Here is a 15,033-nt window from a genome sequence, read left to right as displayed (position 1 = left end):
AAAATATATGTGTCTTAATTTTTTCTAGTGTCGAATAGTCTTAGTTATTGGCCGTTGAAAAGCAGTGTACCGGTAGTGGCGTTTTGGCCGTTTAAGGGTTAAACAGTATTTTCCTTGTAATACAAATTTAACTGTTCAATTTTTGGTTGCAAAATTACGTTTTTTAATTGAAAATTTGTCTTTTTTTTGTTAGAAATTAATCTTTTTAGTTTAGAATGAGACTTTTTAGTTTGGAAGTTCAATTATTTAAGTTAAAGATTCATAATTTTATTTGAAAATTCATCTTTTTGTTTTAAAATTTAACTATTCTAGTAAAAGCTTCATCATTTTAGTGGAAAATGTCTCTTTTTGGTTCCAGATTCAAGTATTGCAGTTAAATAATTATAATTTTAATTGAAAATTCATCCTTTTGGTTAAAAAATTATCTGTTTTGGTTTAAAAATCTCCTTTTTTCATAGAAATATTTCTTCTTGATTAGAAAATTAATTTTTTTTGGTCGAAAATTAATTTTAATAACTGAAAATTTAACTATTCAATTTTTTGTGTAAAAATAATCTGTTGTAATTGAAAATACGTATTTTTTTATAGACATTAACCATTTTGGTGAAAATCCTAGTATTTCAATTGAAAATTCATAATTTTATTTGAACATTTATCTTTTGGATTAAAATTCAATTGCTTCAGTTGAAACTTTAACTATTCCGATTTAATATTCCATCATTTTAATGAGAAATGCATTGCTGGCTGAAAATTAAGTTTGGTAACTTTAATCTTAAGTGTTCAATATTTGATTCGCAGTTTATATTTTTAGTTGAAAACTCATGTATTTTGTTGAATTTTTTTTGTGTATAGAAATTAATCGTTTTGGTTTCAAATTTAACTACATATTCCAGCTAAAGATTCATTATTTTATTTGAAAATTCATCTTTTTGGTTTAAAATTCACATATTCCAGTCATAGATTGACAATTTTACGAGTATTTGATAATTCATTAATTTGGTTGAAAATTAATTTTTTCAAACTGAATATTTAACTATTTCATTTTTGGTATATAATAAATAATTCTTTGTGGTTGAAATAAAATTTTGTTCGTATTATTATTCAAATTCATTATTAATTCTGTTTTTAGTATTATTTAATTAATTTTTGGTGGTTCCGAGAGGACTGTTTTAAAAAATGCTAGATATTCGAATGGCTTCGTACTGTGAAAAATTATACCTTGAAAAAAACTTGAGATACCTGAAAATAACTTGAAATTATCAGGGGTTTTTTTACAAGGATTTGCCTAGACGCCTTCATACTGTCTTTCAATATTTAATTAGGAAATTTTCCTATTTAAAAGCTGTCAAAGGCTTAGGTGTGTGTTTGTTTTTAATTGAAAGCCGTAACAACCCAAGCGCAAAAGTTGTAAAACATAAATAGTAAATTCCTTGACTAATGAATTCTAAAAAGGTATTGCAACCGTGAATTTGACGACGAAAAGATTCTTATTCAACATCAGAAAGCGAAACACTTCAAGTGTCACATTTGTCACAAAAAGCTATACACAGGTCCCGGACTTAGTATACATTGTATGCAGGTAAAGCAATAAAAAATTATGTTTTCATGCCAATACCACATGATAAAAAAAGTACTAAATAAAAATTGCTTATTTTCAGGTGCATAAAGAGGCAATTGACAAAGTGCCGAACTCACTACCGAATCGCAGCAATATTGAGATAGAAATTTATGGAATGGAAGGTATTCCGCCAAACGATGCGAAAGAACACGAGAGGCAAAGAAACGGTACGCGCGCCGGATCTCCAAGTTCCGGAGAAGATGAACCCGCGCAAAAGAAATCGAAACCGGAAGGACTTTTGGGTTCGGCACCAGGAGTGATGAACTCGAATTCTTCTGTGATGTCTGGAGGAATGCCTGGAATGCAGGGACATCCGGGAATGCCTCCTATGGGACAGTTCCCACCACCCATGCATCATATGATGGGGCATATGGGTCATGTGGGCCCGCCCTTCATGGGACCCGGGTAAGAATTTAAAAATCTTAAATTTATGATTCAAACTGAAAAACGTTTTAAATTCGAAGATTTGCAAGTTGCTTGTAAGTTATAATTGCATAGAAACAATTATCGACCGTACTCGATGAGGGTGTCTACCCTACCTAGAAACTCTGGAATTGTCAGGGAATTTTTATATACTTGAAAAAATGTGGAAATGTTAGGGAATTTTTTTCTGCAAGTCAGGGAACTTTTCCGAGAGTGTGCTTGTAAGTGTGCCCCTAATACGCCACGCAGTTTAGGAGAGTGGGGGTTTCGGAAAATTGTGGGTCACTTTTTAAAGGTAAAGGTCATTTTAGAGTTTTTAAACCTTTTAGGCACCACCTTATTCTCATAATTACCGACAATTACACTCCCTGCTGCCACAGTTCTTATGGTTTTAAAACACTATTAGTTTAAAATATAAGCTTAGACAATGTATTGACTAAATTCTTTATTCTTTAAAAACAAGGGTTAGGTTATGTTTTTCTGGGAATACCCTATGTCATTTTTCTTCCTTTTTCCCTGGAAAAAATGTCAAAAAGCAATAAGAAAGTTGTTGGCAGAATTGGAAGAAAAATGAGAAGAAATAGATAAAACCCAGAAGACAATAGGGAATAGAAAAAATGATACTTTAGATTTTATCTAAAAAAATAACAGAAAATTTGCCACCATTTCGCCACCTGGTGCTCAAAACTGGAACTAGAAAGAGTAGGTACAATTTTAAAGTTGTACATTAATTTTTGCATAAAAGTATTTTTACGATAGTTTTGTCAAGTATAAAAAAATGATTGAATGTTAAAAACAAATCTTCATAAAAAAACAAATAGTTTTAGATAGCTTTTCCATATTATACAGTGAAAAAAACACATGTGTTATGTATACATATGTAGCGACAAATTTCATCCAGATTATGCGAAGAATACGAATAATACACGATTTAGGGTGGCCGCTTTAATTCCAGAAAAAAATTCCCGGTCATTTTCCGTTTCGTGCAAACTTTTCATGGTCAATGAAATTTAAAAAATCGAACTCTGAAGCTAACAATTTTTCCATTTGAATGAATAAAAACTGAGCTGCAAATGAAAGCATTCAAAGTGGAAGTCTTGAATTTCAAACTTTTAAAATAATTTACACACATACAATGGAAGCTACTAACACTTAAACTGAACAATTTTGAATTAAATGCAGTTAAATTGCAAAATAAATATTTTTTCTTTTATAAATTGTAGAGTTCAAAGATTCAGATTCAGTTCTAAACATATAATTCCACGTTATTATTTTCAGTGCTCTAAACTCTAAATCGAAGAATCAATCAATGAAACTGTACACTTCTTAAATTAAAAGTTAAATTATTTATATTTTAAATGATTAAAAAATTCTTAAAATGCTTCCAAATTTCATTTGAAAATCTCGAAACATTTGCATGTTGTTTACATTTTTTTTTTCAATTTCTTTTTAAATTCTGCCAACGTGAACACATTTCCTTAAAATCTTCCACATTGATTTTTTATAATTTTGTAAATCTTTCTAAATCTTTTTGAATAATCGCTCAAAATTATCTTTTACAAATAAAAATCATTATTAACTTTCATAGGAAATTTTTTTTTATCATCTGAATCCATTTCAAATTCTTAAAAATCTTTTAAATTTTTTGTTCGAAATCAGCCAAAATCTATATTTTGGCGGTACACGTACACACTTTATTTCAATTATTTCAAATCATTTTATATTGAATTTGAATTTTATCAAAACTTCTAAATATTTCTTCAACTTCCTTGAATTTTTTAAAAGAATATGTGTTCATTTGTTATTTATTCATCGAAGTTCAACAATTTTAGTTACAAATTAAATTCTTTTAAATAAAAAATTAAAATGTAATGTTCAAAATTTAGTTTTTGATGTTTAACGATAATTATAGATTTTAAATAAACAGTCAAATATTTCTAAATATTAAGTAATTCTTATTTTTCTTAATTTAAAATTTTCAAATTGAATGGTTTAAAAATGTAATATTTTAGACTGAAATAATATTTTACATTTAATAAAAGCCTTTGTTTATGATTATATTATTTTAAAATTAGTTTGAAATTGAAACTAGTTGATAAAGTTTCAATCGGGCGTTTACATTTGTTTAACTAATAAGACTGGAAGTTCTAAAATTACGAACTGATTTCGATTCGGCTTGAAAAGTAAATTATTATTCACTTTTTAAATCTTAAAGAACAATTTAGTTTTAAAAATCATTATTAATTTATATTCACAGTTATTCAATTGAAAATGTATTTTAAAAAAGGATGGAAATCACAGTTGGACAGATATTTCTGTAAGAATATATGTTTCTTCACCTTATAAGATTTAAATTCCATCTACACCCCTTTGTTTCCGATAAAGAGTTACTTTTAGTATCCAACAAATAATTTAAACTCCACAACAAAAATCGTTAAAACACTTTTATACGAAAATTAATTTACAGCTTTAAAATCGCACCTATTCCTTCTAGTTCGGATTTTCATCAACAGGTGGCATATCGCTGTTTAACCATTCCCAATATAATGAAAATTCTATTTAATATTGAAGTTTAAATTATTTTAGTTCGTGATTTTCCGGTTTTGTAATTCCAATACTAAAGTAAATTATTAATCTTTTCCGTTGACAATTCATCACTTTGGATAACAAATTTTTTGGTGGAAAATTAATTTGTCTTTTTAATGAAAATTAAATTATTCCATTTTTGGTTCAAAACTGTTATTTTTTAGTTCATAATTTAACTATTTGGTTGAAAATTGATCTTTTTTTAAGTTTAAAATTCAACTATTTGGTTAACAATTCATTTATTTTGTTGAGAATTTGTCTTTTTTGGCAGAAATTAATCTTCTGGGTTGAAAATATATCTTTTCGGTTGCAAATTCTACTATTCCAGTTACAGATTTTTCATTTTAGTTGAAAAGGCATCGGTTCAGTTAAAAATCAATTTTTTTTTTACGGAAAATTTAACTATTCCATTTTTTATTGAAATGTCATCAATTTTATTTCAAAATTCATGTATTTTGTTGGAAAATCGTCTTTTTGGCATAACATTAATCACCTTGTTTAAAAATTCATCCTTTTGCTTGAAAATTCAAGTATTTGAGTTGAATTCATAGTTTTAGTTGAAAAATAGTCACTTTGGTTGAAAAGTTGAGTTTGTTTGTGGAAAATTAATTTTTTAAACTGAAAATCAAATGATTGGTGTTCATTTCAAATTGAACTAATTGATCTTTTTTAGTTCGAACTACAACTATTTAGTTAAAAATTCAACTATTCAATTAACCCATTCGTTGGAAGAGAGAATTCGACAAAAAGTGCCCAAACTGGCAGGAAAATTTGTTATTCTTAAAAATTGTATCGTGGGGTTTTTGGGGTCGTTGGATCTGAATATGAAGTCGTAATTATTAATCAAAAGTTATTAAAAAATAATTGTATCTGGAATTGTCGGAGAATATTTTTTCAGGATTTGAGTAGACACCCTGTTGATGAATTAGAAGAATTTCACAAAATACATATATAAACAATGGCAGATAAATGATTATTAAGTTGATTCATTGTTTATTTTTCCGTTTCAGTATGATGGGTGGAATGTCAGGAATGCCTCCAGGAATGCAGCCTCCAGTTAGCAGTTCATCCGGGCCTCCGTCGCGACCTCTATTTCCAAGTGCCGCTGCTGTATCGACTGCCTCTACTTCTGTGAGCTCAGCAACGCCACTTGGCGCGGATTTCAAACCCATCACCTCAATCGCTGGTGGGTCCATCGGACCTATGAAGCCCACATTCCCCGCTTATGGCGGTTCCGAAAGTTCTGCCAATAACCACTCTAGTGATCAGAAAGTTAACCTTATCGCCACCACTGGCGCCGCTAGTAAAATCATTCATCCCCCCGAAGATCTCAGTCTCGTAAGTAAAAAAATCCCGCTCGTATTTCTTCCCCAGGCCTCACAGACCGGTCCCTATAATCCCTACTGTACCTTATATTCAGTTGAGGGCCCTAAAGTACCCTATTTTAAAGATTTAGTTTCTATGGTACCCTATATGCAGCCCATAATGTAACTTTTAATAATGTCACTTTTTTGTCAATAAATTTGCTCATCGGTTGGTAGCTATTACCGAATTGTCCTGAATTCTTTTGAAATATTTCAGGGTATTTTTAAAGATCACGATAAATTTGTAATAAATTTCAATAATTTTAAGAGATTTTTAAGGTTCTAGTTGATTTCAAATGCATAGATTCGGATATAGTTAGTTGGCATCGTTTGTAGCGCCTCTTGCGGAAAAGCTTTGAAATACAAGTTTTCCAAATGGTTTTATTTCTAATCTAAAAGTGTTTCAAATTGTGCACTTTTACATTAAATTTTGAAAATTAGAAAAATTTATTAGAAAAAATTGGAAATTTTATCATTTTTAATTTAAAGCTTATAGAATAAAACAATTTTATTTTAAATATAAGAATCTCGAATTTCAATGATATAAGATGATAACAAAATTTCGAAAATAAGGACAACTTGAAGATATCTAAAAGGAAATATTTTCCAGATACAATTTTGAAAATTCAATAATTTAAAATTCAAAGGAATTAAAACTGTATTATTTGTAATTAAGAGCGTTCTACATAGAAAAATTTCAGATTAAAATTTTTTTTTAATGGAGAATTTTTTTAGAAAGTAGTTGAAATTGTATAATTTCTAATTCAAAGCGTTTAAAATTGAACAACCTTATTTTGAATTTGAGAATCTCGAATCTGAATAATTTAAGATTAAAATGAAATATTTTCAGATTAGAATTTTGAAAATTCGCAACAACTTTTGTTTTTTGCTTTGTTTAATTTATCTGTCTTAGGAGAAATTTCATCTTTCTTATATAAAAATGTAACTTTTCGGTTGAAAATTCAACTATTTTTTTTTTAATTTGCCTTCTTGATTTAAAAATTCACTTGCTTAAGCAGAAATTACACCTTTCTTGGATGAAAATGCAACTGTTTGGTTGAAAATTCAACATTTTTATTCAGTCACAATTTTTGGTTGAAAATTATACTGTTTTTGGTATTGAAAATTACATCATTTTACTTTGCTTGATATTCAATAAAGAAGAATGGTAGTTAGTCAAAAAGTTAAATTTTCATTAAAAAAAAATTAAATTTCTTCTTTCACTTTGTTAAGAAATCACTTGTTTTAAGGATTTATATTTTAACTTGAAAATTCATCTCTTTTATTGGTAAAAAAAATAATTTTTTAGTTTGGAATTTCATTTTTGTTGGGTAAAAATGCATCAGTTTCGTAGAAAATTAATTTTTTGCTAAAAAGTCATATTTTTTGTTCGAAAATTCAATTATTGTAAAGAAAATGTATCTTCTGGTTTGAAGGTTCAATAATTTAAATAAACTTTTTTTTTTTTGAGTGAAGAATCTTTATTTGTTGGAAATTCGTCTTTTTGGTTTTAAAATTCTTTTCTTTTGTTGCATAAATTTAATTCTTTTCTAAATAAAATATAAACTATGCCACTTTTTCGTTGGGAATTTGTCTTTTTATATTGAATATTCAAATATTATGTTAAAAATTCTATTATTTGGTTAAAAAGCCATCTTCTATAGTAGAAAAAACATTTTTGTTTGTTTGAAATAAATTAATAAATTTAACATTTGTATATGATATACTGTTTTATTCCCTTTATAAAATATTTGATGTTAAAAGTATCACAAGATGAAAATGTTGGAATTTTATTATTAATTATTTGAAATGAAAAATTAGTCAAGAAAAAAGCAGAGAATTTTGAAAAAGTTCTCCGTTTCGCATTTTTCCGCAATAGGCATTACGAGCGATGCAAAACTAAACAAAATCCGAATTCACGCGTCCAAGCTTTCCGGGAGTGGGGTACCTTATTCTACTTCGTGGGTTCTAAAAATTGGAAGAGATTTGAAATACACCCTGAATTCTTAAGCCTACTTAATATTAATTGATCCTCTGAGTCAATTGAGATTTTAAAGGATTTAAAATAATTTAGGTTCTTCTAGGTTATTTTGAAAGATTCCAAGTAATTTTTAATTGATTTCAATAGGTTAATGGAATTTTAAAGGTTTTGAAATATTTAGGAAATTTTAAAAGATTTCAAGAAACATATTATTAATTAGTTTCATTCATTTGAATGGATTTCAAAGCGTTCAAAATATTTTAGGACAATGCATTTACTAGAATTTCGTAATGTATAGATCGATTTTACAGAAGATTTTTAGATATTTTAAGATATGTCTCGTTATTCTATAATATTTTCGAGGATTTCAATGGTTTTAGGGGATTTTAAAGTCTCAGATATTATAACATTTCACGGGATTTTATAATATTTTAGTGGATTTCAAAGGATTTTAAATATTTTAGGCAATCTTAAAAGATTTCAAAGAGCATTTAATTTATTTCAATAATTTGAAGGGATTTAAAAGAGTTTGAAATATGCTAGAGTAAATAATTTCCCATAATTTTGGAAGATATGGGACGATTATACAGGATCTATAAGGGTTTAAGATACTTAGAAAAATTTCACGGGATTTTATAAGGTTTCCGAGAATTTAAATGATTTTAAGGTTTTTTTTTCATTTTCTCTATGTATTTTAATAAATATTGCAGGATGTAAGGAAATATCGCCAGATTTCATAGCATTTCACGGGATTTAATAATATTTTAGTGGATTTTAAAGCATTTATTCAAGAGAAGGGAGGTATTGCATAAGGTTTGAGAGATTTTAGGTTTTGACATTAGTTTTTGGAATTCACCCTGAATTCTTTTTAATTTATCCTTTTTTTTAATTCTTTGGCATTGTTTCGATTTTTTTTATTTACTTGAATTCTAGTAAATTTACTTAATTTAATGGATTGTTTGGATTTTTCAGAAGTATTTATTTGATCCTGAGAATCAATTGATAAAATTAATAAATGTTCAAAGGATTTTAAACGTTTTAATGTATTTTTTAAAATTAATTCGCATTTTCAGGAGTTTTAAACATTTTAAGGGATTACAAAAGATTTTAAATATTTTAAAAAATTTTAAACAATTCTCAGAATGTTGCTTATTTACTTTAATAGTTTGAACGGATTGCAAAGACTGAAATATTTTATGGTATTTTAAAAGATTCTAAGGCATTTTTAAAAAATCGTAATAATTTGAAGGGTCTTAATAATTTTAAAGAGTTTAAATTCTTTAATGGATTTCAAAGAATATATTCACACGAAGTGAGGGCTTTCGTAGGGTTTGAAAGATTTGAAGAGACTTTCAAATTTTTTTGCAATTCATTTGATATTCGCCCTGAATTCTTATTAATTTATCCTGAATCTATTTAAATTCGTCTAAATTCACACAATTCTATTCAATCTAATTTATTCTTTCATATTTTTTAATTGTTTTAAACTCACTTGATTACTTTTTAAAATTCATCTCGATTTTTAATGAATAAATCTGATTGTTCTTATTTCCTTTACATTTCTCTAAATTTATTTAAAATTATTGTAATTAATCGAAGTTTTCCGATAAAAAAAAATTTTCCGATTCTTTTCAATTTATAACTTGAGTTGTTTTTGAGTCATTAGTCACTTCTTGTGTTAGAAATTAGAAGGGGTTTAAAGATTTTAAGATTTCATTTTTTTTTAAATTCACCTTGAATTCTCTTGAATTTTTTTTAATTTACTTGAATTCTTCTAAATTTACTCAATTCTATTTAATTAAATGTATTTTCTAGGAATTTTAAACGTTTTTATTTAATTGATCCTAAATTCTTTCAATCTCATTTTGAATTTATAGGTGTTTCATAAAATTCTTTTTAACTCACTTGCATTTTTCTAAGCTTATTCCAAGGTTACTGAATTCAATTAAGTTTTTTTTCTTCATATTTTTAAATCGTTTTCAAATTTATTTGAATTTTTTTAATTCACCTTGGAAGTTTTATGAATTCAATTCAGTTCTAGTTTATCTGTAATTGATCTAAATTCATGTCAATTTTACGGAAATCTATGGAGTTTTTTTGATTTTTAAAGTTTTTTTTCATTTGAATTCTTTGGAATTTAACTAGAATTGTTTTGAGGTCTTATGAATTTATCCTGAATTTGTTACCCTTTGAGCGCGAGAAAAGTGCCCTATGAGCGTAACAAAAATTAACCATTGTTCCCTATATTTTATCACTTAGGGACTGTGAGGCTTGCTTTCCCTCTTTTCTTAGTACAACAATTTTATTTTCTACTTCATACAGGGTGTCTACTCTACTGTAAAAGCCGGGAATTTTTATAAACCTGGAAAAACCTGAAAATATCAGAGAATTTGTTTGAAAGTCAGGAAATTTCTGAGCATGCTTAATTTTTTTTTAAATTGCGACATAAAATTGAACAACAATGTTTTTTCATTTGTATAACTAGCATTATTGGGTAAGGCCACGGAAATGGCCTGGCGGCCATCTGATACTTAAAAGTGGCAATTTCTTAGGGATGAATTTCACTTGTTTACATGCGATTGAAAATAAATAAATTGATGCTGAAAGTAAGAGTTTAATCATTAGATAACGGGAGTATATATGGAAAAATTATTGTGTTAATTAAGTCAGTAATATTATATTTATATGATTTATTATTTTTGTAAACGTAATGTGACTTCAACGATTGGTGAATAATTGAAAATAAATTTATTTGATTTAACGATAATACAGTAATATTTTTATTAAAAAAAATAATTTTAGAAAAAATTATTTAAACAAATTCAATTTCTTTAAATAATTGAAAATTAATAAATCAATGTTAATACATATTTCACTAGACTAATAGTAATAATTTTCAGGAAAAAAACGAAATTTCGAAAGAAAAATTATTAAACAAATTAAATTTTTTGAAATAATTGAAAATTAATTAATCATCGTTAAACATATTCTTAATTTGCTCTATTTTTGTAATTTAACGTCATGTTGGGGAGAACTAACAGATGCTAGCCCGATAACGCTGCACTGAATTTGGCTTATTCCCTTTTTACTCTCACTTCTGCACCCTTACCACATGAATTACTGCTAAACTTTTTTCCCTTATTCAATGTTTTAGGATAAAAATCGATAGAATGACTTATAGATTAAAATCCTGTTCCAATTAAAATATACATCATCCATCCGCTTGTTGACATTCTACCGGCAATTTTTATGGTTATCTTCATAACCAACGACGAATCTAGAACAGGTTTAGCTGGAATGAAGAGACAATTTTTTCACTAAATGTTTTTGCAAGAAAGTTTCCTCTACTATTTAGTTTCGGTTTGAAAAATGTTACATACGTTTTCAAAGCAATCATTTATTTATTTATTTCATTTAGAAAAAATGCACACGTGCTAACATGTGTAAATTTCAAATTTCTATCCCCAAAGAATTTCAGACTTTGGTCGTTGCGGGCACTGTCTGTCATATCCGGTTAATATCAAGGTCATTTCCGTATCCAATAGTACTGTATTTATCTATTTTGTTGAAAATTAGTTTCTTGGTTTAAAATTCAACTATTCTAGTGGAAAATTCGTTATTTTAGTTGCAAATTCATCAGCTTTGTTAAAAATCATATATATTTTTTTAAACTAAAAATGTAACTATTCCGTTTTTGTTTAAAAATGGATTTTTTTAGTTTAAAATTCAACTATTTTATTGAAAATTTGTCCTTTTTAGTTGATAACTCAACCGTTTCGTTCAAAATTCATGTATTCTGTTGAAAAATCGTCGTTTTTGGAACAGAATTTATCTTTTCGTTTTTAAAAATTAATTTTGTTGGTTAAAAATTCAATCTTCTTGGTTGAAAATAAAACTACTTGATTGAAATTTAACCTCTTCTCTTAAAAATGTATTAATTTGGTCAACATTTTTTTGGTGGAAAATTAATTTTACAACTGAGATTAATCTTTTTAGTCGAAAATTTGGTTAAAAATTCATTTATTTTGATGAAAATGCAAAATTTGATTTAGTACATACATTAATTTATAATAAATTCTCGAACCTGTATTCATTCTCAGTCAATTCTTTAAAAAAAAATGCGAATTATTTGAATGGCTCCCTACTATGCAAAATTATACCTGGAATAAAACTTGAGATACCTGAAAAAAACACCGGGAATTGTCAGGGATTTTTTTCCCCCCAGGATTTGAGTAGACACCCTCTACATAGCCTCGGTTGGCCAATGTCAACAATCTAGCTAAACCCCATTTCTTTAATTTTGCTCAATAGGAGGAAATTCGGGCTAGATTACCGAAGTATCAGCGTCGACAAAACGAGGAGTCTCGCTCTAGTCAAGCCGAGGCTGCTCAGCAACATGCTGCTGCTCTTCACCATCATCATCAACAACAACAAGCACACCACCACCATCAACAACAACAAGCACACCAACACCAACAACAGCAGCAACAACAGCATCAACAGCAACAGCAAGCAGTCGCGAATGCTGCAGCAGCTTTTCAGGATCAACAGCAGCGACAACAGGCCGCCTTAAGTGCCTTACAACAGCAACAACAAAGGTTTCAAAGGCCACAAACAGTTATGGTTCCAGCTTCTGCCGGAATGCCAGTTAGTTCCGTAGCTCTGATGGGACCGCTCATGCGACCAACCATGACACTTGCTGCACCTGCGCTCATTCATGGAGGTAACATGATGCGACCGCCCCCCATGGGCCTGCCACCAGGTAAGTCTCCCAGATTTTTAGTCCAAAAATCTCCCCCTCCCCCTCTAGCTCACGTAACACTGACCTCGATATCTCAATATGAACTTCGTCCTAGAATCTCCCTAGCCCCCCCCCCCCCCCCCCCCCCCCCCCATATTTTTTTAAGCCCTATCATTGTAAGCTACCAGAACGCGAATTGTGTACATATATCTATTACCTTTTATTTATTCGTATCTTAGTGAAATTATATCTGCAAAGCTAAACCTCCGGAACAGTGCGAAGAGCATCTTTTCACATCCGTTGAACTGCTGAAAAAAAAGAGACCGTCACTGAGTGAACTTTGTTCTGTTCCATTATTCCCCGTAGTATTTTTTCGAGTTTGATATATTTATTTACTTTTTATTATTATGTTATTATTTTTATTGTTATCTTGAGTTGCGGATGATGCTAAGATATTGCCGCGTAGAGTGCGAGGGGGCATGACGAATGGACTAGAATCGCGCAATGTTTGAAGTTTAAATTGTCGAAATTCTATTTATGTTTCTTGAAATGATGAATTTGGAGTTATATTGATTTAACGTCCATCCGTCATGCTCGAGGTATTTCCACATTTCCCACAATCTGTTTTTTTTTTTCCTTAATTTGTCCGCTCGAATCGCATTGAGCTTGTATTTGTATAAATGATGTGTTTTCGGAAGAAAATGAATGAATGGGGTCAAGAAGTGAGAAGGAGATTTTGAATGGCGAGATTAGTTTATATTTCTTTTGGATTTTAAAAGAGGAATTTAAAATGTACCAAATGAGTTTGTAATTGGAGATGATCAGCATTAAACTTCAGAATATGTTTTTAGGGTTACTATAAGTTTCACTTTAAATTGTATTTTATGTTTTAAGAGGTTACGGTCAATCTCTCACTAAATTTCGTAAAGAAAATTGGAATAGGTGAATTAAGTCAAAAACTGTTGAGATTTTGTGAGTTTATGTGTATAACGCACCTGATTTTCAATGGATTTGATCTAAAGAAAAATTTAGGGCGATACTGGCCACTATACTGCCGAAGAATTTAGGGGGGCAATGACAATTACACTACCGACCGGATCCATTTAAAATCCATTTAAAATCAGAACCCCCAGAATCTCATTTTATGGCCAGAAACTCGTTTTTGAATAGGTTCATGTAAACCAGACGATTTTTTTTCTTTTTTTTTAACCTTGACGATTTTTTTTACGATAATATTCGATCTTGGAGATTATTAACAACACAATATGTTAAAAGTAAAGTAAAGGCCAAGTCGCATGAGTTTTTTACATTCTCATAATTTATGATTTAGAAAGTATTAGAATTGTCCACAATTTGACACGACAGTTTTTCAACGGATCTCCACGTTTTGGGAACCCCTGAATCCGAAAATTAAGTTTTTACGATGGCGTATGTCTGTCCGTCCGGCCGTTCGTCTGTAAACACCATACCTCTCGAAAAACTGAACGGATCAAATCAATCTGGCATTTATAAAGTTTTAAAAATCAATCGAATATCAAAATCTTAAGCCAAAAAATCCAAGATATGGAAAAAAGTAAAAAAAAAAAAACATTGCTTTTCGAAAGTCCTACAACAAGATGTCCATAACAAATTTTTGGATTTACTTGAAAAATCGAAAGTTCAAATTTTGATTGCACAGAACATAATGAAAAATTCCATTTTGTAGACAAAATATGCAAAATACGAAAAAAGATGAATAAACAAAAATTGTTATCCCAAACAAGATCTACAAATTTGTTAATAATCACTTCTTCATAGGACGCATAGCTTTTGTTTTACTCGTGAAAAATAACACTGAAAAAATGGAAAATCGGATAATAATTGGCGAAGTTATGAGTGATTGTTCACACGAACATACCAAAAACTGCGTTCTTTTGGCCATAAAATGAGACTTTGGGACTGTATGGGAAATTTCTCCCATACCATTTTTCTTAGTTTTACTTGACATAAAACTTAATCTAAGTAGTGACAGTTATCGATAAATCGACAGTTAAAGATCAGAAAAAAGTGTGGGATTAATAAGAATATAGTCTTTATATTTTCACGTAATTAACAGCCATTTTGTTTATTATTATCACTTTATAATTTTCCGGTATATTTTGAAAGAGAACGATAAATCTAACCTGAAGTAGGAAATAAAATTAGATTAGCTGATGTATTAAGTTAAAAACTAGAGATTTTACGAGCTAATGTGTAGACCTTACCTGATTTGAAGTGGATTCGATCTACAGAAGAAAGGATGATACTGATCACTATACTACCGAAGAATTTGGGGGGGGGG

At 29.0% G+C, this 15,033-nt stretch overlaps 1 protein-coding gene across 3 annotated transcripts in view; it reads left to right on the top strand.

Moving 5' to 3' along the window:
- LOC117171992 (BUB3-interacting and GLEBS motif-containing protein ZNF207) overlaps window positions 1–15,033 on the top strand; it is a 27,565-nt gene that overhangs the window by 3,581 nt on the left and 8,951 nt on the right. For all 3 annotated transcript variants that reach the window (XR_004466946.1, XR_004466945.1, XM_033359709.1), the window contains exons 2-5: window positions 1,453–1,579; window positions 1,659–2,023; window positions 5,638–5,965; window positions 12,284–12,734. Coding sequence is in view for 1 of the 3 variants with exons in the window: in XM_033359709.1 (XP_033215600.1) it covers window positions 1,453–1,579; window positions 1,659–2,023; window positions 5,638–5,965; window positions 12,284–12,734 (1,271 nt within the window). In the remaining 2 variants the exon portion in view is untranslated. The remainder of the gene's footprint in view (window positions 1–1,452; window positions 1,580–1,658; window positions 2,024–5,637; window positions 5,966–12,283; window positions 12,735–15,033) is intronic.

This window comes from Belonocnema kinseyi, chromosome 1 (assembly GCF_010883055.1).
Source record: "Belonocnema kinseyi isolate 2016_QV_RU_SX_M_011 chromosome 1, B_treatae_v1, whole genome shotgun sequence".
Classification (NCBI taxonomy): Eukaryota; Metazoa; Arthropoda; class Insecta; order Hymenoptera; family Cynipidae; genus Belonocnema; species Belonocnema kinseyi.
The sequence above is the reverse complement of the archived record's forward strand: the minus strand, read 5'-3'. Positions and strand labels throughout refer to the sequence as shown.